The sequence below is a fragment of the Aedes albopictus genome, chromosome 3 (genome assembly GCF_035046485.1).
Source record: "Aedes albopictus strain Foshan chromosome 3, AalbF5, whole genome shotgun sequence".
NCBI classification, from domain to species: domain Eukaryota; kingdom Metazoa; phylum Arthropoda; class Insecta; order Diptera; family Culicidae; genus Aedes; species Aedes albopictus.
The window spans coordinates 37,567,025-37,587,727 of record NC_085138.1 but is presented as its reverse complement, the minus strand read 5'-3'; the positions used below and the strand labels follow the sequence as shown (position 1 = coordinate 37,587,727).

Genomic DNA, 20,703 nt, shown 5'->3' with positions numbered 1-20,703 from the left:
AATGGTTCGTCATCTTCGGTGTCGACGTTTGTAATATTTTAGTCAAAATGAATAAATGTTTTGACTCAAATAAAGGTTGCATGAATCACATCTCTTACCAAAGTGAATCCAAATCATGTGACTCTCCCCCTCCCCACTAACAAAAACTCCTTCCCGTGACAGTCGTGGAGAAGATGAGGTGATCTCGGTCTCTAGTAGCAACGTACGTCACACTAACATTCCTTTCCTTCCTCGATGACCGTAAGGACGTGGCCAGCGCCGTTATTGACTAATAAAGTCTGGAATTCTCGAACTGTGCACATTGAGAGCGGTAGCTACTCCCAAGCTCCGTTTGTTGGTTCCTTGTGCAATTTCGATTGTTCTGGTCAATCACGGAGTAGCAACTACGAATTGTACGGTCTAATTTCTGTAAAAAGCAGTTGAAAGCTAATAGAAAATGGGTTATATTACCGCTCTCATCTTAAAATTTGGTCAACCCAATTTCCAGCGACACTGCCGTAAGTTTATATTCATTTTTTAGAAAATTTGACAACTTTAAGTTAAGTTTACATACAACATTTTTTGAAAAAAAAATCTTTTAAATCATGTTCAAAGTTTCTTTGACTTATTATCTTTTGAATGAAACCTAGGGTTTTGAAATCGGACGCAAATTGGCGAATATATGGGCCTAAAAAAATTACATGTTTTTGAGGGGGTGACCCCAAACTTTTGATCGGGAGTGTATATGGAAGGTCCAAAAACTAGTGCTACTACTACTGTCAAAACCAGGCCGAACTGTTCGATATGCTCGGAAAACTTCTAGAGAGTATCATCCTTAACAGGCAGACCGAGTGTGAGGTTCGCAGATGACGGCATCATAGTGGTAGGTATCTGGCAAAACAATCGAAGAGGTGGAAATACTTGTGACGGAGTCAATCGACACCGATGAAAGATGGATGAGTGGCGTGAAGCTGTAGATATCCCATCACAAGACAGAATTGCTCGTTATCTTTAATCTCAAAGCAATCCAAAGGATGGAGATCGCGAATGAAGAGCAGAGAATTCCATCGCAACATGCTTAGAAGCACCTGAGCGTGGTGGTCGACGACCGTCTGAATTTTAACTTCATGGTTATATTCGTGGCATGTTTAGCTGTGAAATGAGGCGGGGAAGATATCAAATTTGTTTTAAATGACCTCGTGAGTGATAAAACTGATTCGCACTAGAAACGATATGGGACTGATATGCGAAGAAAGGCAGTATAAACCGCAATAGGTGAAATATCGTGCTAATGGTTACTTGGGTAGCTCCGGTCAGTGGAAGCGAAGTTTTCTTATATCTGTAAAGGTTCATGTACACTGCCCCTATTCGCATAACAGTCCCATGTTTGCTGGGTTTTTTATTCACATGGGACTGATGTGCGAATGGGGGCAGTATAGGTCCTACGGGGAATTAAACCGCAAAAAAAAAAACTGGAACCATAATTTCTTTTTAATATAACCGAATTTCAGCTACTGAATACATCGAATCATGAAACGACTGGTGCTGAAAAGAATAAATAAAAAAAAGCATTTCGAATCCGTTTAAAAGATACGTATAATGTTCGCACATAGTTTATTCAACTCTTGATTCTTTCGTTTGTTTGGTTCTCCTGTACATACAGTAGGTAGGTACTTTCGTACGATCGTAAAGCAATTTTCTGGTGGTGTGTCGGATAATCGCTTCTGGAACGCACCACGCCTATCTACCTAGAGCTGCACCATTGTATTCACCTAGCTAGGTTAACCCCAACGAAATAAAAACACCAATTCTAAACTGAATCAAATAACAGTACAGTGGATGCGGTTCGATAGATATATAGCTGGGTGACTAATCAACTAAGTGCGCTTACGACTAGTAGGTTTAAAAATATTCAGAGTATGTGTATGTACCCTAGATACTAAGAAGTTTTGGATCCCAATAATACAACTTTTCCACATTCATGATCATAGATTAACTTCTTCAGCAGAAAAAAAAGCAAATGCTCTGCGGGATGCCAAACTGCTGAACATCTCTGTCGATTGGAAATAGCGTATAATAAATTACAAAAAAAAGTTTATTTGCAACGACAGATACACTTGAAACTGGTTCGATACCCAGGTTAAAATAAGCCTTAATCATCTAACACAATGACCTCCTCGCCGGGTTCGGTCGCTCGACCGCCGTGGTTCCCATTCGCGACCGGAGGATCAACCTCCATCGCTTCCGATGCATTACTCTTCTTCTTCTTCGTGCTGCTATCACTAGTCTCACTGCTGCTGCTGCCGCCAGTGTTGCCAGTCTTGGCCAGAAACTGACTGATTAGATTGCTCTTGGTGGTCTGATTGATGGTCTGCCCCCGTGGAACCGACATCAGCAGCGAGACGCGCTTCTTTGCCGTGGCTGGTTTCGTCTCAGCGCTGCTGGGAGATGCCACAACGGGCGATGCGGCAGTGTTGGCAGGTTTTTTGCTGACGCTGCCGGGTGATGCTGCGCTGGATTTCCGCGCCTTGGCAAACTGTTTTCGCTTGTCGTCCTCGGAGAGTTTCTTCGTGAACTTGGTGATGCTGGCGGCGGGAGCGGCGGGGGGTTTCGATTTCGATGCCGAACTCGGCGTCGATTGCAGTCTGTTGGTGAAAAGGAATAATAGTTAGATATTAATTTCAATTCAATCCGCTTTATTTTAGAGACTTTCAGTAGTTAGATATTAGGACGAAAGGATTAAAATACCGTCTGAGGAATTTAATGGAAATTGAACATTGGCCATCTAACCTCTACGCTCTACCTACAAGTTCATTGAATAAATCACAAATAAGACTGGTCGGAGTTGATCATAGTCGACAAAGTATTTTTCATTTTCATTTTGCAGCATTTGGTGGGGCAATGAGAGCGCAAGTCAGTCCAAAGCCGATGGTAAGGGGTATGTGTCATTTGGCATAAGGTTTGGCATAATGGACACTCGGGATAACAAAGAAGGGTGTAAATCCAGCATGCCAAATGTCCATTATGCCAAATAACCGTTATGCCAAATGTCTTTATGCCAAATGACCTTATGTCAAACGACCTTATGCCAAATGACTTTATGCCAAATGTCCTGCTCCTTATATTTTAGGATAAGTAGAATTACAGTTATCGGACAAGCTTGCACTAACCTGTCATTTTTCTCCTTATCCTTGGGAGACTCCTTTTTCGTTTCCGGCTTCTTCTCGCCTTCGTCCTCCCCATTGGCTTCCTCCCCGTTTTTCGGCTTTTTCTCCTTTTTGCTTTTGGTGATCGGTTTCAGGATGAACTCCCATCCGGTGGGGACCTTCAGATCGGTCAGCCCGTACTTGATCAGCGCTTCCTTATTGACGTACCAGCACATTTTGTTCTGCATCTGGCCTTCGTCCGGGCAGGGCCTCCAGCTGGCTACTTCCAGAATCTTTGTCCTTATACTATCCTGACCGTACTGCGGGACATTGGCTTCGCCCTCGTCCCTCCGCTTGGCCCAGTACGCCAGGAATTCCTTGATCAGGAACTTACGGCTCAGGGCACTGCCATGGATGAGCGTGATCAATTCCTTAACCCCTTCGTCCACCAGTTTGACCTGCTTGGGCTTCCGCTCGATTGCTTCTTTTTCCTTCGAGGGTGACGAGTTTGTCGATTCGGGTTCTGATTTCTGCACCATAAACGAAATGGGTTCCTCCGGGTCATACAGCATGGCTCGAGCTTTGAGAATTTCCCAAATAATCGGCGAACATTCTGGGGCTTCGCCGGGTCCATTTTCCCACAGGCAACCGATCAGACGGGGCTTGATTTTCTCCGTTTTCTTCTTCATTTCGGCGGCAAACTCCTGCTGCAGGATCTTCAGCTTGGCCTTTTGCGTTTCTGGACTGTTGTCCTCCATGACATCGTCCTCGGCTTGCATCTCTTCGTCGCTCAAGTGTCCATGCGGCACGAAGAAATCGTTGTCCACTTCGTAGTCCTCCTCCGGATCGACATCCTTCTCGTCGTCACTGCCGTGGAGCGATTCACCCGGTTCCTCTTCCTCCCACTCGTCATCGGAGTCAACTTCGTAGTCAAAGAATTTCTAGAAGAGGGGAAAAATTGATTAAAATTCCGAGTCAAAGTGACCGCTTATAATATTATTGTACTCACGGTATCCTGGACGAAGGGACGCCTAGCTTTGATCTGAGCGCTGCGCTTTCGCCACGTTCCTCGATATGGAGGCCGACGGTTCTCCTCAAATAGGAAGAACTTTGCCCGGTAGCGACGGGACGGAGCAGCTGCCGGATCCACTTCGATCTGATGGCAAACGTTATCGTCTGAATCATGAGGAAAAGAAGAGTGACTTTAGTGATTAAACTTCTCAGAAGTAGTTCTCCAAAAATTCTTTCAGTAGTTTCTCGTATTTTTTTTTCGGGAGCTTCTTGGAAATTCCCCAGGAGTAGTTCGGAAATTTCTTCATGTTTTTCTCGAGAACTCCTCTAGGAGTTCCTCCTGAACTCCTGCAAGAAGTTCCTGGAATTCCTTTAGGAGAGGATGGGGAGTGTAGAAGTTCTTTGGGAAATGCTGCAGGAGTTCCTTTCTTCAAGAGATCCTCTCCAGAAGTTCTTCGGAAATACATCCAAGAGTTTCACGAGAATTCACCCAGGAGTTCCTCGGGTATATCTTCAAAAGTTCTTGGAAGATTTTTTACAGAAGTTCCTCGGGAAATCCTCCAGGAGTAAATCGACCATTTCTCCAGGAATTACTCGGAAATCTCTCTAGGAATTTCTAGGAAATTTCTTCAGCAGCACCTCGGTAATTCCTCTAGAAGTTCTTTGGGAATTGCTGCTGGAGTTTCCCGAAAATTTCATCAGGAGTTCCCCATTTTTTTCCCAGAGAACTTTGGGAATTTCTACAGGACTTCTCCTGAAATTATTCAAGGAGTTTCTCGGAAACTCCTCGAGAAGTTTCTCAGGAATTCGACCAGGAGTTCCACACACGGGAATCCCTTCAGAAGTTCCTCGAGACTTTCGGAGGAATTCCCGACGAAGCTCCTGGAGAAATTTTCGAGGAACCCCTGAAGGAAGTCCTAATGAACTGCTTGGGAACTTATTGAGAAACTCCTCGAAGAATTTCCGAGGAATTTTCGAGGAACTCCTTGAGGAAATTCACGACAAACTCCTGGGAAAATTCTCAAGGATCTTCTAGAAGAATTTCCGAGGAACTCCTGGAAAATTCCTCAGAAATTCCTGGATGAATTACATACCACGGAACTCCTGGAGGAGTTCTCGAGCAAGTTCTTGAAGGTATTTTTGAGGATTTCCTAGAGAAACTTCCGTAGAAGTCCTGAAGGAAATTTTGAGAAACTCTTGAAAGAATTCTAGAGAAGCTCTTGAGGTAATTCTCCTGGAACCAGAAGTGGTGAACTCCTGGAATAATTCCCGAGGATATCCTGGATGAATTCCCGTTGAATTCTTGAAGACATTTCCGAGAAACTCGGTATTCCCAACATCTGGATGAATTTCTTAAGAAATCCTACAAAATTTCCTGAGGAACTCTTGAAGGAATTCCCAAGTAACTGCTGGAGGAATTCCCGAGAAACTCCTGAAGAAGTTCTCGATTCACTCCTGGAGAAATTCCTGGAAACGTTCCTGAGGATCTCCTGAGGAAAATTCGTTCAGGAGTATCCCGCAATTTTTTAAGGGAGCGACTTGGAAATTCCTCCAGAAGTTGTTTGGAAATTTCTGCAGCAGTTCCTCGAGAATTCCTCTAGGACTTCCTTGTAAACTCCAACAAGAAGTTCCTGGAATTCCTGGAAGAGGGTGTATCTCATCCAGTTCGTCGGGAATTGCTGCAGAAGTTATTTCCTTCTCAAGAATTTCTCAAAGAGATCCTCTCCTGAAGTTTCTCTGAAATACCACCAGAAGTTCCTCGAGAATTTGCCCTGTAGTTCCTTGGGTATTTCATTAGACGTTGTTGGAAGACTTTTTTACAGGAGTTCCTCGGAAAATCCTCCAGGAGTTAGTTGGCCATTTCTCCAGGAGTTCCTCGAAAATCCCTCCAGGAATTTCTAGGACAGTTCTTCAGCAGCTCCTCGAGAATTCCTCCAGGAGTTCTCCGGATATTTCTTCAGGAGTTCCTCGGGAATTGCTGCTGGAGTTTCTCGAAAATTTCTTAGGAGTTCCTCAAGATTTTTTCTAAGAAAACCTCTTCAATTTATACAGGCACTGTTTCTGAAAATCTTCAAGGACTTAATCGGGAATTACTCGAGAAGTTCGTCAGGAATTGCCAAGAAGTTTCTGGAGGAATTCCCGAGGAACTCCCAAGGAAATTCGAGAGGAATTCCTGAAGTACTTCTGAAGGAACTTTTGAGGAACTATTGAAGGAATTCCTGAGTAACTATTGGAGGAATTTTTCAGGAACTCTTGGAAGTATTCCAGAGGAACTCTTGAATGAGTTTTCGAGGATCTCCTGGAGGAACTTCCGTAAAAGTCCTGAAGGAACTTTTGAGGAATTCCTCAAAAAATTCCTGAACATTATGAATTTCTTAAGAACGCCTACAAAATTTCCTGAGGAATTCCTGAAAAAATTCCCGAGGAACTTCTGGAGGAATTTCCGAGGCACTCCCGGATGCGTTCCTGAGGAACTCCTAGAAGAGTTGCGGAGAAACTTTTGAGAAAATTCACGAAAAATTTCTTGAGGAAATCCTGAGGAACTCCTGGGGTAATTCTAAAGGAACTCTTTGAAAAATTTTCGAGGAAATCCTTGATGAATACCGAAGGAACTCCTGGAGAAAGTCCCAAAAAACTCTTGGAGGAGTCCTTATCCTAGTTATTGAGGAACTACTGGGAAAATTCTCGGCGAACTTCTTGAGGAAATCCAGAGAAACTCCTGGGGAAGTTCTTGAGGAACGCCTGAGAAAATTCCCGAGGAACTCCTGGAAGAATTATCGACAAACTCCTGGAGATATTCCAGAAAAACTGCTGGGGAAATTCACGATAAACTCCTTGAGAAATTTCAGAGGAGCTCCAGGAGTAATTCATATGAAACTCCTTGAAGAATACCCGAGGAACTTCTTGGAGAATTCCCGAAGAACTCCTTGAGAAATCCCGTGAAACTCCTGGAGGAATTCCACGAGGATCTCCTGAGGAAGTTCTTCAGGAACTCCTAGAATAATTTTCGATGACCTCCTAGAGGAATTTCAAAAGAACTCCTAGAAGTATTCATGAGGAACTCCTAGACTAATTCCCAATAAACTTCTAGATAAATTCACAAAGAACTCCTGGAGGAATCCCTGAGGATCTCCTGAAGAATTTCTGTTGAACTCCTGGAAGTATTCATGAGGAACTCCTGGAGAAATTCCCGAGGAACTCCTGGAGGAATTCCATGAGGACCTCCTGGGGAAATTTTCGAGGAACTCCTGGAGGAATTTCTTTGTAACTCCTGGAAGTATTCATGAGGAACTTCTCCTAGATAAATTCACGATGAGCTCCTTGAGGAATTCTTGAGAAACTCCTGGCAGTATAACTGAGAAACTCCTGGGGAAAATCACGATGGATTCCTTGAAGATTCCTGAGGAACTACAGGGGTAATTCATAAGAAACTCCTTGAAGAATTCCTGAGGAACTCCTTGAGAAATTCCCGGTAAGCTCCTGGAACAATTCTCGAGGAACTCCTGAAGAATTTCTCGAGGAACGCCTGAGGAAATTCTCAAGGAACTCCAGGAAGAATTTTTGAGGACATCCTGGAAAAACCCTTAGGAATTCCTCGAAGTATCCATGAGGAACTCCTGGACTATTTCCCGAGAAACTTCTAGATGAATTCACGATGAACTCCTTGGCGGAATTCCCTAGAATTCCTGGCAAAATTTCCAAGGAATTTATGGAGCAATCCCCGAGGATCTCCTGGAAAAATTCTCGAGGATCTCGTGAGGAAATTACCGAGGAACTACTGGAATAATCTCCTAGGAACTCTTGAAGGAATTCCTGAGGAACTCCTGGAAATATTCCTGAGGAACTCCTGGAGGAGATTCCGAGAAACTCCTGAGGAAAATCACGATGAAATCCTTGGGCAAATCCTGAGGAACTTCAGGAGTAATCCATGAGAAATTCCTTGAAGAATTCCCGAGGAACTCCTGGAAAAATTCTCAAGAAACTCTTGGAGGAATCCTCGACGATCTCCTGGAAAAATTCTCGAGGAACTCCTGGGAGAATTCCCAGAGAACTTCTGGAAGAATTCTTGAGAAACTCCTGGAGAAGTTCTTGAGGAACGCCAGAGAAAATTCTCGAGAAACTCCTCGAGAAAGAATTTTCGAGAACCTACTGGAGAAATTCCATAGGAACTCCTGGAAGTATTCATGAGAAACTCCTGAAGGAGTTCCCGAGAAAGTTTTAGATGAATTCAGGATGAACTCATTGAGGAAATTCTGGGAAAATTCCCGAAGAACTCTTGGAGGAATCCCCGAGGATCTTCTGGGGAAATTCTCGAGAAACTTCTGGAAGAATTCCCGGGGAACTCCAGGAAGAATTCTCGAGAAACTCCTGGAGAAGTTCTCGAGGAATGCCTAAGGAAATTCTCGAGAAACTCCTAAAAGAATACCCACCCGGAATTCTCCGGATGAATTTCTGAGGGATTTTTTGGAGGAATTCCTTAAGGAAGTCTTGGGTGAACTCCCGAGGAACTCGAGGTATTTCCGGAGGAACTCATGGAGATGTTCCCAAGAACCTCGTGAAGAAATCTCCGAGTAACTCCTGCAGCATATTCTGTAGAACTTCTAAAGGAATCTCCGAGGAACTCCGGGAGGAATTTCCGAGGAATTCTTGGAGAAATTCTCCTGGAGGAATTTACGAATAATTCTTGCAGATACACCCCAGGAACTCTTGAATAAAATTCCGAGAAACTTTTGCAGAATTTTCCGAGGAACTTCTAGAGGGATTTCCTTGGAACTCCTGGAGAACAGAAAAGGGCTTCCAAGAGGAATCCAAGAACTCCTACATAAATCTTGAAATGATCTGCGAGAATACGAATATATTGTAGAAAACCATGTGTCCAACTGAATATTTTCTCGATAGAGCCCTAAGGTTCATTTCTATGTCGTGGAAATATAAATTGATTTCACAAGAATCACACGGAGCATAAACGGCTAAGACATATCTTAAGATCAACTTACCCACAATCATCACATCATCTTCATCTCCCTCGTCGTCCTGCGCCGTCCACGTTCGCTCGCACTTGCCCACCACGTAATCCTTGCTCTTCAGTTGCTGCAGATACAAACACTGTCTGCTGTCATCCTTAGCTGAACCTTCCTCCGTTAGCACCTTTTCCAATCGCTTTTTGCGATCCTCCTCTAGGACAGCCCTGCACACGGGAGCCAACCGCATATCGCCCTTGACACAGAATGGCATGAATGCCAGCCGGGGAATCGCCTCGCTTCCATCACCTACCGACTGCTGATCCATGGAGTTCTCGTCGTCCGATTGTTTCACCTCCCTCTGCGCCGGTTTCTTCACGAAGAAGCTTTGGAAAGCTTGCGCCGTCTTTTGCTTACGCTTTTCTTCGGCTTCTTTTTCCTCTTCCTTCTTCTTTCGTTCCTCCTCCTTCTGCTCTTCTTTCTTGCGCTTTTCCTCGTTCTTCGCTTCTACCTCAGCCAGTCTCTTGCGTTCCTTCTCTTCTCGTTCCTTGCGCTTTTGCTCCTCCTTTTCTTCCTTCTCTTTGCGCTTCTGTTCTTCCTTCTCTTCTTTTTCCTTGCGCTTTTGCTCTTCTTTCTCTTCCCGTTCCTTGCGCTTCTGTTCCTCCTTTTCCTCTCGCTCCTTCTTCTTCATCAGCTCTTGTTCTTCTTTCTCGCGTTGCTTTGCTTCCTTTTCCTCCTGCTTCCGTTTCTTCTTCTCTTCCAACTCCTGCTGCTTGGCGGCATGTCGCTGTTCGGCTTCCTTACGGCGGGCAATCTGCTTGGGAGTGAGTTTCTTCTCCTTACCATCCGCCGCCAGCAGGGATCGATCTTTCGAGTTAGGCGTGCACAGCATGTAAGCGTTTTCCTCGTCGTCTCCGTTTGCACCATCGTCATTGGAATCGTCCAGACAAATGCTTACACTGATGGCGTTGGTGGGGACATTGTCAGCGGTAGCTTCTTCCTCCGACTGGTCAACTTCCATGACGTCATCTTCCAATTTGGGTGGTTTTTTCTCCGGAGTCTTCTGACTTTCGATGATCGTTTCGCTAGGTTTCTTCTTGCTCTCGGTTTGAATCTTGGCAAACATCTTGTCCAAAGCGCCGGCCGTTGGTTTGCTCGCCTTGTCTGTCGTTTCGTTCGCCGGTTGGACTTTTGGGGTGGTTTTAGACGCTGATGAGGCTTCTTTCGTCGGTTTCTGATTTTTCGGTGTTTTAGTTTCCGAATTCTTATCCGTTACTGTTTTCTTCGCTGATCGACTGCGTTTAGGTGTGACTTCGTCTTTCTTCTGTTCAGATTCAGCAGGCTTCTGGGAAGCTGTTCTGGGAAGACGCGTTCGACGAGGCGTGACAGCTTCACCGTCCACTTCCTTCTTGGTTTCCTTTGCTTGCTCATCAGGTTTATTCTCATTAGAAGCATTCTCAACGCCTGTCTCTTCTTCGGTTGACGCTGTTTCAGCAGGTTGTTCTACTTTGAGTTCTTTGTTGTTTTCAACTTCCGTTGATTGATCATCCCGTTCCTCTTGTGCTTCAACCTCTCCTTTATCAACAGGTTTTTCGTCTGCGGATTCATTACTGTTGTTCTCAGATTTGCCTGCCTGTTCTTTTTTGCCTTGTTCTTGAACCTTTTCCTCGGTGTTCTTCAATTCCTTCGTGACATCGGAAGCTTCAACTATCTCCTTCACAACTGCTTGCTTTTCATCCTCTTTCTTGGTGTTTTCCTGTTCAACTCCCTCAGCCTTTTCTGTATCTGATAAATCGCTCTCATCAAGCACAATCGATTCCTCCGCCTGCTGAGGGTCTTGATCGTTTGTTTTGTTCTTTTTGTTTACCTTACGTTGCTTCTTTTTCTCCTTTGGCGCTTTCTTTTTAGCAGATCCTTCTTCCCCGGCGCTGTTCTTGCGAGTCTTCTTCTTCCCTAACGGAAACTTTATCATAATCCTGTCTTCCGTGTCCTTGCCAGCCGGATCACCGCTGGTTTCACCCACAGTTTTGGTAGGCGTTTGAGACAACTCGTCCTCTGGAACCTCAACCACTGCCGACTCATTTCCAGTTGGTGATGCTTCTGTACTCTCCTCGTCCAGTACAATGACTTCTGCAGAGTCTTTCACGTTTTCCTTCGCTTCTGAAATTCTGCCAATCTTAGAAGCTCTGTTGTTATCCGCTTCGATCGAGGGCTTCCTTTTACGGTTGGGAGTGGTCTTTGCTGCTTCTGGTGAGGCCACCGGTGATCCACTTAGAATCTGTAAGCCAAAACAATTTACTCACATGATTCCCTATGATTTCTATTAGGACACTTACCTGGAAGGGAAGTCTCGTCTGTTTCAACTTTTTCGCAGACGCAGAAGGCGACAGCTTGCAATCGCCTTTGGCGACCGATTCCATCCTACCCTCGCAAGACTATGCTTTTCTCACTTAATTGTTGTTCGGTTCAATTTTTCTTCTTCTTCTCGTCGCACTACTTCGAGCGCATTAATCCTTCCCAGTGATCAGGGAGATCTAGCGCTACCGATCGATGTGCTATCGAAACCCCTTCGTTGTGAGCCACAGCCTATCGCGATACAAACCAAAAATGTTCGAAATCCACCCACCTAACCCGACCAAAGTTCATCAAATAACAAGGCACAGTCCACAGCACTAATTATTCCCGGAATGAGTCACAATCTGCACAGAAAATTCCGGATTTTCCACGTATTTTCCCCTTTGCACGGACAGCACGACCGAACCGATTGTTGGGCGGCAGAAGAAAACCGCGTTTGACGTTTCAAAAAGAGCGCGGTTTTCAAAATAAACACCCCGTGGAAGGATGCACTCGCGCCGCGCGGATGAACGCGGCCCGTGACGTTTTCCAGTCGCACCAACGCAAATGAACGCACTTCCAGCGCGTTACGATGTGTTATGTTTCGTGCACGAAAAAAACAGATTACTCAAAAATATGTCAAAAGAACGCAAAAATAACTGGCGTTCGATTTGAATAGGTCGAATGTGCGCATGGGAATCACAGCCGAGATCACAGCAAACATACGACCTGTGCAAATCAAACGCATAGTCGACTCTTCATAGAAGTCCACGAAGTCATGTGCTTTTCCAATTGAAACTATGCGATTTCCTCATACTTTTCATATACCCTCTTGATTTCATGTGATATTTCCAAAGAAAATTTAATCTGGAAATCCAATAACAATTAATTGGGTTGTTTAGTGAATAAAATATTGTTATATTCTATAGCCTAATCGAAAGAGCTCATTTTTCTGAGTATAACGTGATTTTATTGGAATCCAATACCTTTGTTTTGATGGTTAAATTAACAAAACAGTTTTAATTTTCGTGGATAGAATGACAGTTCAATCGATAAAGTGACAGTTCGACCCGAACAAAAAAATTTCCCCATACAAACTTTGAACGAATTTTAAAAATAGTTCCCAAACTCCAAAAATTATGAAATTTTGGATTTCGACTAATTTTTGGGCGGAGAATCCGATTATGAAATAATCCTGATACCCCTAGAGAACCCAATTGGGTTGTTTAGTGAATAAAATATTGCTATTTTCTATAGCCTAATCGAAAGAGCTCATTTTTCTGAGTATAACGTGATTTTATTGGATTTCAATACATTTGTTTTGATGGTTAAATTAACAAAACAGTTTTAATTTTCGTGGATAGAATGACAGTTCAATCGTTAAAATGACAGTTCGACCCGAACAAAAAAATTTTCCCATACAAACTTTAAATGCATTTTAAAAATAGTTCCCGGACTCCAAAAATTATGAAATTTTGGATTTCGACTAACTTTTGGGCGGAGAATCTGATTCTGAAATAATCTGGATACCCCTAAAGAACCCAATTGCCAATCTAATGGACATTTTATATTGGATATAGGGCACTGCATGAAGCGGTTGCTAAGTCCTAAAGTACACAGGGTCAAACATTTGACAAGAAAAGAACTCAAGAAACAACATCTGTTTGACACTCGACAAGATGCGTGAGCATTTTGTTTTCTTTTTGGACAAATATGTGACGCTGTGTTGTGTACTAACCCGGATAAAAAATCACCATTCATTACATGGTAAATATTATTAACATATGACTGGTTTTATTGTTCACAATAAAACACATAGTAGATTTATTGTTACTTTTTACAATAGAAATCAAGCCCATATAGTTCGTACAATAAGTTAACATTAGCTTTATTAGTGACTAATTGATTCGATTGTTTTTCAATAGTTCTATAATAATTTAAAGTTACTATCAGTAAAAATTAATTTAAGTTGTTTTTATATAGTTGCAAAAGTGCCTGCAAAGTTCTCATGGACTTTTTATTAAAAAAGAGTTTATTTCTCAATTACACTTAAAAACAATTCGTAACAAATAAATAACAATAAACATTATTGTTGCTTGGATCATGTTTGTATAATCAAATACAAAATCACTTGACATATTTTTTTATAGTTTTCGTTTTAAATTTGAGTACAGTAGATGTTTCGGTTATCGAATGTTATTCGCTAAAACTTCAACGACTGACAGATGTCAAGCCGTGTTGGCAGAGGAAGCTCTCAATGAATAACTGAGGAAGTAGTTATAGAAAACTAGCTGAAAAGCAGGTTTTAGCCAAGCGAGGACGTTACGACAAGGAAAAGATGAACAATGTTTTTTCTAATGTTTTCCAATAAATTAAAGGAATCTAGAAAATAGTAAACTACCATTGATAACAATACAAATACAATTTGTTTAATGGGGTCAATTGAACCGATGTTAAAATAAACATGCAATAATATTTGTTGTTATGTAAACAGATTTCGCCTTTGAAAAACCAAAGAATTCATATTTCTCGGTAACATTTTTCTTCAGCATTTACAGATTCTAATGGCCACATGAATTGTGAACGATTTATGGTATGAATCATACGACCTGAGGTCTGACTTGTGATATTTGGCAGTTATTTGAAAAGATTGATGATAGATCTTATCAACAGCTGCCAAGCAACACATACCAGACAGACATCAGAGTGTTTGACTCTTATCATAAAATGTGCATATCATTCTGGCGGCTGTTAGTGCTCGTAAATGCTGGATATAAATGTTAGCGGGAAATATAAATACTATGAATTTTCAAAAGCGAAAACTGCTTACAAATAACAACAAATATTATTGTATTTTTATTGCAACAAGGATTTATTTGACGCCATTCAATTAATTGTATTTGTATTGTAAGAACAATGAAAAACATTAAGATATATGGTTTTCTTTTGAAAATTGCCCTAAAAATGTCTCATAAAAACACAATACATGCTATTGTTTTTCGCGAAAAAGTGTATGAAAATTTTCTCAAAATTTTATGGTTAAGATACATAACGACCACCATTTTTTATTGTAAAAGTGCCATTTACCATTCGCCGGATGGTATAGAACAATAGGGGTGATGGTGAGTGTGCTGTTTTAATTACAATACGTTTAATGGTGAATATTTTTCGAAAAAATGGTGTTGTAACAATAAAATTTATCGTATTTTTATGATATTTTTTATCAGGGAACAGCTTAAAGCGATTCTCTATAGAACTCTATAGAGAAATAGCGAGATAGAGGGGGGAGTGGGGTCTAGAAATCCCGAAGCTTCATAACACCGCTACCAAAGTGAGCCGAAAACTATTCTCGTGTTACATTTGAAAAGGGCCTATCCCTAAAATGTGAACAATAATCGATTTTGATACCCTTCCATGGCATCCCCCAACAGTAACCTACTGTGCAAAGACCACCCACCTAATTGTTATCCTTATCCCAAGAAACAGAACTAGCTGAATAATAGTTTCTTAAGCTAAAGTTTGCTTAAGAGTGGTTTGTTCCACTCTTGTGCAGCAAAAATGTTTGTTGGGATTAGAATAAACCCCACTTTCAAAACAGCCAATCCCTGCTTTTTTCTTCAATCAATAATAAGCCCGTGCTCCAAATGGGCCAGTAACGATAAAGTTTTGTTTACATTGGCAGGCCTTCTCGTGTAAAGGGCCGACAACCGACAATTTTCCGAACGGCTCCCGGCCCGAGCGCCGAGAGAGAAAATTCTCTCTCTCAAAAAGAGCCGAGCCTTGGTTTTATGTCAACAACGGACTCACTCGGGAGGCCTAACCACCCTAAGAAAATTTAAGAAAGACTCACAAAAGACCGACACCGGGTGAAACATTTCAAATTAGCTTAACATGTTTATCAATCATTTTCTATTCTATTCTACTCTAGTGCTTGCACACCCAGTATTGAAAAGCACCCTGGAAATATCAAAATTTCTTTCGATATTTTCTTGTCAGCATTAATATTTGCAGCATGTCAGAGACGTGTCACATATATTAAGATGGCCAGGCCCACTGTGCAGACTAATGGGTTTGGAGATAATTCAAAAAATTAAGGCAATCACGAGGGGCGGATCACTACCAAAACAACTGAATTGAAAATGCGTTAGAAAATTTGATATTTGGCCTAATGCGTTGAAAAATGCATGGAAAATGCACCAAAAAATTCAATGCGTTGAAAAATGCATAAAATACTCACGTATTTTTGAACCCTAATACACTAATGCGCAACAAAATGCACCAATGCGTAATGTCAATACGAAAGACTGAATCGAAAATGCACTAGTGATTCGCCCCTCGGGCAATCAGATTATCCACTTATGAATAACTTGATTAAGTACGAACGGGACGATCGAGGAATATCCGCCATTGCTCTGTTGCTACTATGATGGTAATCTCTGATTCTACTTCATATTATGGAACAAAAACTTATCATTGTGTATGCTCACTTGTAGTGCATATGCTGATTGTTTTTCAGCCTCTTCTACACTCAGCCAAATAAACTTAAGATTTCCATAAGGCCCAACTTATGAAACGGCTTTTAAATAATTCATAATGATTCGGATGAATTTCATAAGGTCACTCTATGACGTAAAATCGTCTCACAGCTTGGCTTTTATTCATGTTTAGCAACATGATATACCCAAGCGTCGGTAGCCGTGTGGATAAAACACGGGCTCGGTGATCCCGACGTTTATGGATCAAATCCACCCGCATAGAAAAATACCACTTGACATGAAGTCCAAACAGTAAATTGGTCCTAGCTGAAAATGTTAGTTTTTCTCAAAAACTTACTTTATTGTTGAACAGTGTGAAACCTGAAGCTATTGACTATGAACGACAGTTTGGTAAAACCATGCCTGACAGTTATACTATATTTTATTATCCACGCATTGTTGAACAATATGGTGATAAAAACTCGTTTAATATTGTGGCAATATGAGATCACCTTATTTCAGACTGTTAGCCTTCATATTTGCGCAACACACCTACACCAGTGCATTTAACAATATATCACTTTTTTTCAACACTTTGTCAAATGGTTACACACTTTTGTGTTAGTGAGCGACAAAATTGGTGAAAAAATAAACACTTTCTAAGTTGCAAAATCAACAACACCGTGTCGAGCTGGCCGATTACGCTCCCGGGGAGGTTTTTTTCACTGCTGCCGCAGGGAACCTTGGGGATAAACAACAGTCGAACCATGAGCAGGAATACACGGAACCATGGAGCTTGTTTTGAAGGTAAGTTTTTTTCTGAGTTATGGATTTTTATCAATATTTCTACATATAAAGGATCCTTAACCAATTTTGCTCCCATGGATGTTGTTGCAGGTCGGATGTACCGCCGGAGCTGCTGGAGAAAGCCAAGACAGATTCCGCGCATGGTAATCACAGGTTATCACCAGATAGTGCATTATTTGGTTGGTTTTTGGATGTGTATTGTCGAATCCGAGGTCGAATCGTAGGCGAGACATATACTTCGACTGGAATCGATTTGGATGTTAAACAGGGGATCAAACGGAGGATACAATAGACACCGGAAACCAAGCAGGGATCGATCAGCCCAGCTCCAGGACTCGGAAGCTTTTCATTCTCGCAGCTCGGAAAGCTGATATACGGAGTGTTAGCGGCGGCAGAAAACAATTTGAATAGATACGGATAGTTCATCAAGATTCGGGGCAGTTAAGAATAATTTCTATGACCGTCGCCGAAATCAAATATTGTATTTACTTAGATTTTACGAAATTTACTTATCAAAGGTACATAGGTTAATAAAAATGTAAAGTTTCCTAATTGTTTTTATTATTATTCCACCACCAATACTGCAGAAGCTAACATTACCACTGTATGAGAACAATATACTATAGGACCATGGAACCGTAATGTACAGTAAAGCAATGGTTACACATATATTTCACATTTTACTCCAAATTTACTGTTCAATTGTACTAGAACTGTTTGCTTAACAGTAAATATTGCCAAAAATGGATAGTATATTGACCTTTTGTCAAACTGTAATCGAAAAATTTTGTTCGAGAAAATGGGCGTTTTTTTATTGTAACATAACTTAACCGCCTATTCCCCATATTGTAATTTGGTCGATAACCATCTGCCACACTGTTGAAACCGTTTACGGTACTGTTCGTTTATTGTTACTTTGAGTGTTATGTGATACTGTTGAGATATAGTAGTAAATAGTTGTGAACAGTATAATTAACAGTCGTAGTATGGTTCATGATTATGCGGGCAGTCTGCACCATTTTAAGATTTTTTTTGTTCTTTTCATAAGTCTATGTTATGAGATTTGTCATAGCAAGCACGATCAATTTTCATATGGTAATCTTATGGCATCCATAAGAATTAATTATAGCAAATTTTCATAATGTGTTTCGATGAATTTCGCTAGTTTTTTTCGCTGAGTGTATGCGATAGAAATCGAGATTACCATCCTCAAAATCGCGAGGCCAATTTGTTAGAAAGAGAGGGAAGATAGGAAAATTAACATGGCGTCCCGTATCATCTTAACAAACCTTTTTGAATTGAGTGAAGACAACTGTAGCAACCGTTTCGTTTTAGGGAAATGGTGTTTGAACATAAAATCGTTGGGAGTGGTGCTGCTAAGAAGGTTAATGCACACTCCGTTTAAGTTGGCGTCTTTTCTCATTATCTATCATTTTTCATACTGTTTTGATGAATTTATTTTAAGGCTTTTTACGGCATCATCAGCATCGGCAGCCATGTTGGATATGAGCCTCAAAATTTCAAAGTGATAATTATCTGCCACCAAAACGAATATTCGTATGAATAAGTATCATCCTATATGCTCACTTGTGTCATCAGAATGGAAAGCATGTTGGAAAATCCTCAAACTGAGAATAATACGAATAGTTAACGTAATGGAAAATGTTTGCATCGATTTTTCTCAATGTTTACGTTCTGGGGATAGGCCTTTTTCAAATGTCTCGCGAGTATTCACTTTTGAGTAGTTTTCAACGAGCGTGTGTCAATTTTGGCGTTACATTGCGTTACTTTCCAAGAACTTTTGTGTTTTTTTGTTTTCATGTCCCGGCGATTGGCAACACTCCCGCATTCGGTTGAGCGTCGCGACGTCAACGAGAAACGTCAAAACAAAATCAATCTCAATCGGGAAAATTCTAATTAGAATTGTGTGATTTTTGCCGTCAGTCTGTGTCAGTCGGTGTGAAAGCATCATCAAGGAGGAAAAAAGGATTAAACATCCCCGAAAAACGTCCAATTTGTGTTAAATAAGTGAAATTTTAGTTGTGCTACGGGTCTCGGAAGTGTGCTGAGTTTGTGTAGCTGTGTTTAACGATATTGGCCGTTCTCCCTTCCAGCCCAAATGTAAGTGTTCCCATGATTGGATTATCGGAGATTGAGCCATCGAACTAATGCCGAGTTTTGCACGGGTTTCAGTATAGCTTCATTGGAGATTACAATGAGTAAAATGACGAAAAACAAATTAAATCTAACGTTGCCTCCGGGCTCGGTAGACGTTACGGCCAGTCAGCAAACGACCCCGACGCCCTCGTTCAAGACCCCCTCGGGGACGGAGTATGTAATCGGGAAGCACAATCTGCTGGGGAAGCCCAAGAACAGTATCGATGCGCTGACCGAGACGCTGGAGGAGCTCGAGATCGACGAGAACGCCCGAAAGCGGATAAAAGTGTTCCTGAGTCAGAAGGAGAAGATCGGTGAACTGAGCGATGAGGATCTGGAAAAGCTCGGTGAGTTGGGTTCCGGAAACGGCGGAGTGGTCATGAAGGTACGACACATTCCGACCGAGCTGATAATGGCTAGGAAGTTGATTCACCTGGAAGTGAAACCGGCCATCAAGAAACAGATTATCCGGGAGTTGAAGGTGCTGCATGATTGCAACTTCCCGCACATTGTCGGATTCTACGGGGCTTTCTACAGCGACGGGGAGATTAGCATCTGCATGGAGTACATGGATGGGGGTTCGTTGGATTTGATCCTGAAGCGGGCCGGGCGCATTCCGGAACCGATTCTGGCCAAAATCACGTGCGCCGTACTGAAGGGGTTGAGCTACTTGAGGGACAAGCATGCCATCATGCACCGGGATGTGAAGCCGAGCAATATACTGGTTAATAGCAGTGGAGAGATTAAGATCTGCGATTTTGGAGTGTCCGGGCAGCTGATCGACTCGATGGCGAACTCGTTCGTGGGCACCAGGAGTTACATGTCGGTGAGTAGATGTTTGGACTTCATTTAGTTTTTATTATGTCGAAATTTTATAAGACAAACGTATGGCCTTCTTAAGATCAGTTTTCTCATGTTCCAAGTTGAACATAATATGATAGAGATCGTACATTGCGATCTGAGAATTGCGACATTGCGCGTTTAGAGATGATAAGCCCTCGTTGTCACCGGTTCATGTGCTTAAACACTAGCAGTACTATACACACAAAAGCAATCACAGTTCCTACGACTACGACCAACAGTAATACACTTCGCAAGGGAAATTCCATAGGTAATACTTCTTGATGCCATTTCGTGCAAGATCCATATACCATATGCCGCCATATGCCATCCTCGTCGGACTCACAGCTTTCATATAGGGTTTTGAAACTAACATTGTTTTCCGTTAGCTCAGCGTAAATCTTACGCATAAGTTCTTCGTCTATGTCGCTGTTGTGAAGATGAGCTTCCTTGAGATTGGGGGCAGCTCGTAGTAGCTCTATTACTTTAAACGTTGTAAGCGCGTTATTCCGAACGTTCAGATATTCCAACGACGGGAAACTGATGTTGGTCAAGACTACCTCAATGATGTTATCCCCGTAGAAATCCAAGTGAATTATGCTGCGTGGTATGTGGCCCCAGGGAATCAAGGTAATATAATGATTGTGCTGGAGATACAAATATTTGAGTTTCGTCAGTGTACTCAGTGCGGAATCTGGGATAACTTCAATGAAGTTGTGCCCCAAGTGCAGTATTTCAAGATTCACTAAAGGACTGACAAACTCCATGTTTCGTATACTATTAAACGATAGATCCAGATATGTAATGTGAAAATTCTCTCCGCTTGTAGTATTCACTGTATCGATGTGATTGTCGTTAAAGTCTCCTAGAAGCAGTTCAGTTGGTAGGCTTAGCTCCTTCAATCCTGCGCTGATCATTTCGACACCCGTTGGTCGGTGCATAGCTTCGTAGAGCTGTTGGTCGAAGATTGTTACATTGGAAATGGCCTTTCTC

The 20,703-nt window shown here is 42.0% G+C and overlaps 2 protein-coding genes across 3 annotated transcripts in view; one reads left to right on the top strand and one right to left on the bottom strand.

Annotated features, from left to right (window-relative positions):
- Positions 1 to 1,557: 1,557 nt before the first annotated feature.
- On the bottom strand, positions 1,558 to 11,963 carry LOC115254122 (chromatin assembly factor 1 subunit A). Its single transcript, XM_029868175.2, has 5 exons — positions 11,434 to 11,963; positions 9,134 to 11,375; positions 4,135 to 4,301; positions 3,150 to 4,066; positions 1,558 to 2,624 (listed from the first exon to the last, which is right to left on the bottom strand). The coding sequence occupies exons 1-5, from the start codon at positions 11,515 to 11,517 to the stop codon at positions 2,132 to 2,134; spliced, it is 3,903 nt and encodes a 1,300-aa protein (XP_029724035.1). The 5' UTR covers positions 11,518 to 11,963; the 3' UTR covers positions 1,558 to 2,131.
- Positions 11,964 to 18,656: 6,693 nt separating this feature from the next.
- The window catches only part of LOC109431812 (dual specificity mitogen-activated protein kinase kinase dSOR1), a 38,648-nt gene continuing 36,601 nt past the window's right edge, over positions 18,657 to 20,703 (top strand). The window contains exons 1-2 of one of the 2 annotated variants that reach the window (XM_062855719.1): positions 18,657 to 18,834; positions 18,912 to 19,696. In XM_062855719.1, the coding sequence (XP_062711703.1) occupies positions 18,929 to 19,696 (768 nt within the window). In that variant the 5' untranslated portion in view covers positions 18,657 to 18,834; positions 18,912 to 18,928. Of the gene's footprint in view, positions 18,835 to 18,906; positions 19,697 to 20,703 lie in introns of both variants that reach the window. The other variant, XM_029868055.2, reaches the window with a different exon arrangement.